Below are 9,389 nucleotides of genomic sequence, written 5' to 3' on the forward strand. Positions count from 1 at the left end.
TGTGTAATAAACCATTAACTAATAACTAATAAAGTAATAAGTAATACCTAGTACAGTAGTACCTAATATTTGTCAGCTGATAAAGTTTGTACACGTGTTCCCGGGAAATGTGAATTATTATATTATTTATATTATTTTGGTGTACCAATCATAAACATCAATTATTACATTTATAAAACGTTTTAAAAATTATGGTGCCAAAAGTTTTTCCGGAAATCATTAGTTTTAAAGTTATAGCCTACTAAGTTCACGATTTTTGGTCTTATAATTAACTGTAATTATAAATTAATTTTTCAATTTTTGTTTCGTTACCTAGGCGAATCAAAGTTTTAAAAAATATTATGTAAAAATATATTAATCGAAAATCATAACTTTTAAGGATTGGCATAAATCACAAGCTAAAAAAAATGTCGAGGGAGCCACTATACTTATAAAGTTATAAAACTAAAGGTTAGGTCAGCAATAGACCCTCAGCTGAGTATTTTGTCATATTTTGTGCCATAGAATTTACAAATTTACTTGTTGTATATTTTATAGTTGGTACCACGGTTTTATTGCGGTTGGTACGCAAATGACCAAGGTATTATCGGTAACAGTTTAACCTAACCGAGTGCTTTTTCTGAACGTTTCAATTAAGTCATTTGGATTTTGGGCCGTTTTGTTTTTTTCGTTGTGGCAGACCATAGACTATAGATTGGTTTCTGACCTCTAAATAGTGCAGACTGCAGATAGATACAACCAAGTACATTAAATAAAAAGTATTAAAATAATAGTAATTAAATATTTAAATACCTATAAGTATAAAATGCTATTACTGCGAGTTACCAACATTTCTTTACCAATGCACTTTGCACAGGTATTCGGTAACTGGTTTATGTTTCATGTAATATATATGTATAAATGATAGCTGGTGTGAAAGCACCATAATTTTTATTATTATTTTTAATTTTTCACAAAAAATCCTGTAATAATAAGAACTAGGTACCTAGTATATTGTAGGTACAGTACAACAGCATTTTGACTATTTTGAGCATTTAGTACTTTAACAGTAAGAATTAAGAATACGCTTGTGCATGACAGCAAGTAATAAGTAATTAGCTGTTAGTATTTACAAAAATACAGGAAAATATTACGGTATACCTACATTAACAGTTAGATCGTAGGTAGTTAAGTAAAAGTATTCGTTAATTTGTTTTAACATTTGTCATTCAATGATTTAATATTTCAATATTGCACCATACACACTATATATTAATATATTATACACCTGCTACCTAGTAATTAGTATTATTTTCAGACTCAGATAAAAATGTCAGGTAATGATGAAAATGATGCAAGTATTCAAAATGACTTGAGTAAATTTAATTTGACTTTTTATGAAAGTAGTATTGAACTTTGGAGAATTGAAGAAATGTGTCGTTGTGAGTTTTGATTAAATATATTTTAAATTGAAATTATTCTCTTAAAAAGTAAATTCAGTCTTGGATTAAAATTAATGGTATTTTATTATAATCAATAATATAAACTTATTAACGCAATACCTACATATTATTTGTAAGTTTTAACTGCTATAAGTAATAACTTAATAAGGAATTGATTATTATAAACTCAAATGAGTATTGTTTGTTAATATTATTAGGTAAGTATATAACTGTATTTAACTAGTACCTACTTACTAATTTAGTAAGAATTTAATTTGATCTCTTGATCTCTGTGTAGATAATTCTAATTAAGATGCCACTTCTTACTTAAATAGTTTTAAATAAGTACCTATATTAATTATCCAGTCAATACTGTCTCCTATACACTTATATTGATACCTATTTCATATTTATATCAATATGCAATATTTTATATACCTATAGTGCACTTAATAATTTTAAACTTAAGTAAATGGTCGATATTGTGGTAATGCGCAGAAAATCAAATTAATTAGTTATATTCAAAATTGTAAGCAAAATTTAAAGAGAACCAACAGCCAATATGAAATAGGTACCTAATTCAAAGTTCCCAAAACTCCAATTTAACCATTTAAAGTTATTTAATTTAAGTTATTTGATTGAGCATTAAAAGTGAACATTCTTATTATAAACCCATTTATGATTAATTTGCTGTTTAGTTTTTTAAAATAAACATAAAAATATGTAATGGAAATAAAGTATTTTTTGTGGAATTTTTACTACCTATGGGTTCAAAAATTCAAACGAGCATAATAAAATATTACCAATTGTCCTTAAAAAAATCTATATGTATTTATAACAATTATCATACATTATTATACACATACATACTTGCTTTTTTTTTTACAAATTACCAACTCAATTTTTGTCTTCTACTTTTTTTTAATATCTTAGTAATTCAAACCCTTGATAATCTGAAATTGTTATTAGTCCATTCAACAACAAATTCTACTGTGTACCTATCTATGTATCTGTATGTTTTACTCAAAGATTTGTTCCATAGTAATATACAATCAATTTAACACAGATTTAACCTAAAATACATGTTTTAGTAAAAGTAAAAAGTATTGAAGAAATCAAACATGCTGCTGAACAAGTTACTTTGGAAAATGAATGGGTTGAAAAACAATTGCATGATACTAAATCAAGATTAGATGAAGTTAGAGAAAATATAGTGAGGTAACATTATTAAAATGTCATTAAAAATACTTTTAATTTAAAATTTAAAACAATTCTACTTAGAAAAATGTTAAATCTAATTCAGAATAAAAGTTAATAATTTTATATTTTATTAATTTTCAGTTTTGATAACATTATTTTCTCTCTTAATGAAACATTAGCTCATCTAGAAATCCAATATAAAAAGAAAGAATTTGCTTTAAATAAATCAAAATGTGAACATGAATTACAGCTGTTTATAAAAATGGAGTTGTGGCAAAAAGAGGAGGTTAGTAATTGGATTTTTAATAATATTTTATGAAAAAAAAAATGAGATAATTTGTTAGAAAGGTAGATTTAAAATCTAACAATATTTGGTAAATAGCAACTAGATAGTCTATTTTAATTTGACCAATTTAATTGTCTTAAAAAATAATTAATTATTCTTAATCATAACCATAATGTGGATGCTCTATATAAATAAACAATATAAAAATATATTCCTAATTTATGAAAGTTCTACAAAGTTTATCTAATATGTTATGCAAAGAAATATTTTGAAATATATATATAAAATATGATCTAAATATACATGAGTAGATACGATACATATTTCTATAAGTAAAAAATTCAAATTCAGTGAACTGTTTAGGAACGACTAAATAATATACCTGAAGTTAAATTATTAAAAATTGCTGACTCAGAACTGAAAAACACACAATTAGAATATGAAGAGTTATTGATAAATCTACAAGATTTAGTTGAAAAGATTAACATAGCTACACGTGAAAATGGTAATTGCATTGCATTTATATAGTTAAAACAATTTAATACAAAGTGTTTAGTTCTTCTAGAAATAGATTTAGTTTTTTTATATCAATCAAAATATAGCTAAATAAAAAGTACTAGTTGTATATATTATTTTAAAATGAATTGTTATACATATTAAAATTATATTTTTATAGATGAAAAACGGAACCATATCATTGTAGAATATGCCAATGTTTATATTGAAATGCTATCTTTAAATAAGAGAGAAGAAAACTGCAAGACTCTTTTAAGGTAAATAGTTTGTTATTTTAAATTTAATTTTGGTGTCAAATAATGATAATTTTAGATGAACAGCTGGCATAAGTAAGTATAGGTAGTACCTATAATAAATTAATTTTTACTCAATGGTATAATACTATATTTTAGAAAATTGAATGCAGAGTATAATGAGAAATGTTGTATGAAAAATGTACTTCTTGAATCCCAAAATAAGGTAAAACAAATATTTATTAAAACTAAAATGTTGTTATACTAATAATATTACATTTCATTTTCAGAGAGTTAATAAATTATTATTTTGGTCACATACTCCTAGCACATTTGACTCCAACATTTTCAATATGAAACTTAATTCATTGAGTCAAGATCACCTAACACCTAATTTAACATATTCCAGTAATTATAATCATGATAATTTTACTTATGATAAAGATGATGTAAATATTCAGAATTCAAAATTAAATAAACCGAAAAAAAATGTAACTTTTTTATTATCTTCTGACGATAAAATATCCCTGGAAACAAATGATGAGGATGTCAATATTTGCAAAAATTTAGATGTACTTACAGAAGAAATCAATGAAAATATAAATAACAACTTTTCACAATTAGAAAATATTTTGGAAGATAGTACTATTCAATTTCCAAAAAAAGAATCAAAAGAAATACATTTTGAGAATAAAGATAAACATATGGATCATGATGGTGATCTAAATTCCTATACTAATATATCTAAAACTACTGATGTACTTTCGGATATTAAATTTAAAAAACCATATAATTCAGTACAAGATACAAGTATTATAAATCCAAAAATTATTCAACCAAGTAAAATGAAGACAAACAAGGTAGATATTTTAAATTTAAGTAACAAAGACATTTAATAGTTTAATACTAATTTAAAATGCAGGTAAATTAGTAGATATATACCTATATCGGTATAAAACTTAGCAGAAAAAAATGAACACGAATAACTTCTTTTAGCTAGTTGTTTGTTAATTTTAAATTTATAACTAAATATGTTTATATTCAAAATTATAAATACAAATACTGTTACTTAATAATATGCATTTGATAGTATTAGTACATAATTTATATAAAAGTATTGAATGAATAAGAAATTTTCTGAAATGTATGCTTACAAATAAATTTAAAAAACCAATATGTCCAAAACTCAAATTTTTGGAAAAAATATATTCTGTACTAAAAGGGTTTCATTGATTCCTACAATTAGCATCCCTATTGAAAATGATTTTTAATGGTAAATAAGTTAAGATTGTCTTGACATTTTTAGATCTGCAATTCTGCATAATATAAAGAATCTAAAATTTCAATTCCATTTTAATGGCTAAGAAGTTTGTTTTTTCAAGTCTGATTCAAATATTTAGAAACAGTCAATATTTTGAATAATTAAATATTAAAAAATGTGTATTTTAAATTAATTCTATCTATTTTAATTTTTCTTTAGTTTATAGAATATTATAACTTAAATAAGTATTTTTTTTTTTATAAATTATAATAAAATATTTTTTAATGTAATTTAGATAGGTACTTAATCATATTTTAAATTCCAATTAATATATATATGTTATAATACTAAACTTAATTGTATATTATAATTTTTAAATTATTGATTAATTATATTTTTTTTATTTTTTAGAACATAAATATGGATAATAATTGTTATCAAGAAAAAGTTAAACCATTGAGTTTTTCAATGAACAATAAAAATTATGATAATAAAGATAGTCGTCTAATCAATGAAGACCAATTACAAAAAAATGCTGTAAAATCTTTAGAACACTCAAATTTAAAAAAATTTAATTCTGATAATATTAACATATTTAATGATTTATCTCAATTACATGAAAATGTATCCGATAATCAAAACAAAGAATTATCTGGTTTGTGTAAACAATATGATTTGTTTTACTATTATTTCATTCCTATGTATTATATGACAATATATTTCTTAATTTTTCTATTTTAATAGATGAATTTTGGAACTTTTGTACAGAACCGATGTCTCAAAATAGTGGAAATAGCAGTTTATGTGTATGTAAACTAATACATTTTTTCTTTTTAATGACTAATATCAGTTTTTTTAGGGGTCAGATTTATCTGAATTATTTGGAAATTCTTATGATATTAGTCAATATCAAGATAATTCACTATTCCATTTTTCAAACTCTTTTAACAGTAAGTTTATTACTATATTTATTATTTATTATAATATTAAACACTATAATTAAAAAAAATATACATTTTTTCTCTAAGATAACTCAGATATAAATCCTGAATCAAATTTCCAAAGATTAATACCAGAACAACCAAGTGAGTTGTATAAAAATAGCAAACTAATTTTATGTATTATGTTTTATTATTTCATTAAAATTTTAAATCATATTTTTCATTTCATTTTTTTTTCTGGTATGGAATAACATCACATTGTTAAAATAATATAATAGTTTACTGATGTTAAATGTTTTAATTTTAAATAAGAAGTAAACAAATTACTATAAATGTTGAAGTAACATAATTACTAATACTTATTTTCTATAGTTTTATTATATTGTCAAATTTTTATTTTATAATGTATAATTGTATTTTATTAACTTAACCTAACTAATTAATTTAAAATGAGGTTCATTTTTTTTTATAAAATTACAATAATTAGGTATCTACTTATATTATATATTTATATATGCATTAACGTTTGTATTAACTTTATAGCAAATTTTATATTCAATCCTTCATTAAGTGAATCATCTAAGAAAAGGAATACTAAGAAGAATGTATCTATTAATGAAACAACATCCGGTACATCTAATAATTTTACCCAACCTAATAAATCAAATTGTTTACCTTCTGATCAATTTAGATTCAACTTTTTGTAAAACAAAATTATAAGTAAAGAAAACTAAATACTTTTCTTTTATATTTGTGTAAAGGTTAAATGTATATGTTAACAACCCTTATATTAAATAATACCTAGTTATAGTAAGTATTTATTTGTATTGTTTTTGCATGTAAGTAAAATCAATTTGAATTCATTTTTTTCTTTAATTTGACTAAAAGGTAATTTAAATAAAAATTGACTTAACTTTGTTTTATAAATAATTTAAAGCATGTACTTACTTATACAATACAATTGTACTGGTGTATCTATACTTTACACATGTATGTTTCTTTTGATTAATAAATCTAAATAACAGTGTACACAAATATTTTATTAATCATTTAAGAGAATGTGGTTTAGGTGATCCAGGTTTCAGAATATTTTCCCCACGAATTTAGATTATAAAATTACATACCTATGGGTATTTCAGCTGCATGGCTGCATATTTAGAACATTAAAAATAAATTGGCAGATAATAACAATATATTTTTTAAATATTACTATATTAGTATTCATATTAAACAATGATAGTGATAATTATTACCTATTTATCATGATTAACCTCAAGTAATAAGTTAGATTGCAATTGTTCATATATTTTTGAATATTTTAATACCTAGGTCGTGCAGATTTATAAATAATCAAAATAGAAAAAAATAATGTTATGCCCGTACATTATGCAGATATTTTTATTAATCAATTAAATTATTAAATTATTTTTTTACTTTAAATTGCATAATTATTGGACAATCACAATTTGCATTATTGGTCCGTGCTTATAGCTTATTCAGTCTATTTCCAATTGTATATAAACTATTTATTATTATTAGATACTTAAAATATCTTTGTATAAAATATACTTAATTAAATAAATAGAAATTTATCATTCATCTACATATGTGAACAATTTTTAAAAGTTAAAATCGAGTTCGTTCTATATTAAAAACCTAACCTACACACATTTAACGGCAATGAATACAAAATTACAAATTATAATTAACTATAATCTTCAACACTACAAAATATTATGGTTTTTATACAATATATTATTTTAAATTATATAACCATTAAAAATATTTTCAATTTGTGCATTAATAATTCAGGGGCGTAATTTTCAAATAATACATTTACTGTTAATTTAGAGTCTATAGTTTACGGAAGATTTAAATTATTAGTTTTTGCCGAATCTTTTTCTACAGAAAATATCCACCTTGACTTAACTGTAATATGTGTTGCTCTCTACCGTATAATGCTGCGTATACACGATGATATTTATAGCTAGGTAGGTACATTTTATCCACTAGAGTGTGCACAAGTTATGGTTTTTCATAATAATTACATAAGTGTTAATTTTTTATAACAAATTTAAGTAATATAATGTTTAAAATAGCCAATGATTATTGACTATTTTTAACTAGAATTAAATTAATTATACTTCCATACCAAATCAAATAAACGGGAATACCGCCAATACCAATCAGTGGCGTACACTAAAGGGGGGGGGGGGGAATTAACTTTTCTCCAAAACTATCAAATGTTGGTTCATAGCTCATTAAAAAGGGATTATCAAGTAGATACAAAATGTGAGCTTTAATTTTTCACAGTTAAAAAAATAGTTATTTTTTGCTAGATTTTCATTTATTAGTAAATTACCGAAACTGGAGAACGGATCTTGTTATTTGGAGTCTTTTTAGATTCACATTGGCTAGGAGAAGTGCTGTGAAGATTTTCAGGACTTTATCTTCAATCGTTAACTCACTATACAAAGCTATAATGTTGAAAAACATAAAAAAAAAACCAATAAATGTGTTTTAATTTTTTTTTGAAGCTCTGTAGTGAATTAACTACAAAAGATAAAGTTCTGAAAATCTTCATTGCGCTTCTCCTAGCCAATGTGAATCTAATAAGACCCCAAACAACAAAATCCGCACTCCGATTTCAGTGATCTATCTCACTAAATGAAAATGAAAATAAAATACATTATACATACATATTGCAACAATTAATAAATTTCTAAAAATTGAGAATTAAGAAAGTTTACATGCCGATCTCTGACTAGGCAAGCGTTTTTAATCCGTATTCATTACATTTTATACTGAAAAATAATTATTTACACAAGACAGATTAAAATATGGATTGATCATGTTGTCGGTATACCGGACTATGAATTTAACTCAAGAAAAGATTATTGATGAGTTGGGACTTGGGACAAAAACCCAGGAAAATAAATATTGTTTTATGATGAAAATAATTAATAAATCTTAGTTATACAACATAACATTATTTTGATTTATTGATGTATTAAGTATATAATATGTATATATTTTTTTTAATGTACCCCTCTCCCCCCATTGAAAATATTTGTGTACGCCACTGATACCGATTACCAGGTATAATTATTTTGTTAAAATATAATAGGTGACTGACAATGGTGAACACGGTAGAACTTAGTTTGGAAATCGTCCGTTCATTTTTTGTCAATAGATAGCGCTGTCGTTATTGTTTTCGTATTGTAATTGAATTTTCAGATTATCGATTTCAATCCAAACAACTCGACTCCCAAGTCCTGGGATTGAAGTGTCAAAGGAATTAGGAAAGATTAATAAGAATGCAAGTGGACTAAGTCCTTTCACCTCAAAAAGGTTTCTCTGTAGCAAATTTTTCAAAACGTATGGTAATAAATAGTAATGTGCTCAACCTCATGTGGCTCAAGCTGTAAACAATTATTTCTCTTGTTAAAATTAATTATTTATTTTCAACAAATTAATAAATTTTATTTTTAAATTTAAGTCCGGCATTTTCCAGGTATTGAATAAACTTCA

General features: G+C 23.7%; 1 protein-coding gene across 1 annotated transcript; it reads left to right on the top strand.

Moving 5' to 3' along the window:
- Positions 1-1,309: 1,309 nt before the first annotated feature.
- Positions 1,310-6,565, top strand: LOC132925408 (putative uncharacterized protein DDB_G0282133). The gene is made up of 12 exons (XM_060989809.1): positions 1,310-1,421; positions 2,513-2,639; positions 2,763-2,907; positions 3,271-3,412; positions 3,584-3,680; positions 3,816-3,882; positions 3,947-4,516; positions 5,329-5,572; positions 5,662-5,723; positions 5,777-5,867; positions 5,946-6,002; positions 6,402-6,565. The coding sequence occupies exons 1-12, from the start codon at positions 1,310-1,312 to the stop codon at positions 6,563-6,565; spliced, it is 1,878 nt and encodes a 625-aa protein (XP_060845792.1).
- Positions 6,566-9,389: the final 2,824 nt, after the last annotated feature.

This window comes from Rhopalosiphum padi, chromosome 1, assembly GCF_020882245.1.
Source record: "Rhopalosiphum padi isolate XX-2018 chromosome 1, ASM2088224v1, whole genome shotgun sequence".
Taxonomy (NCBI): domain Eukaryota; kingdom Metazoa; phylum Arthropoda; class Insecta; order Hemiptera; family Aphididae; genus Rhopalosiphum; species Rhopalosiphum padi.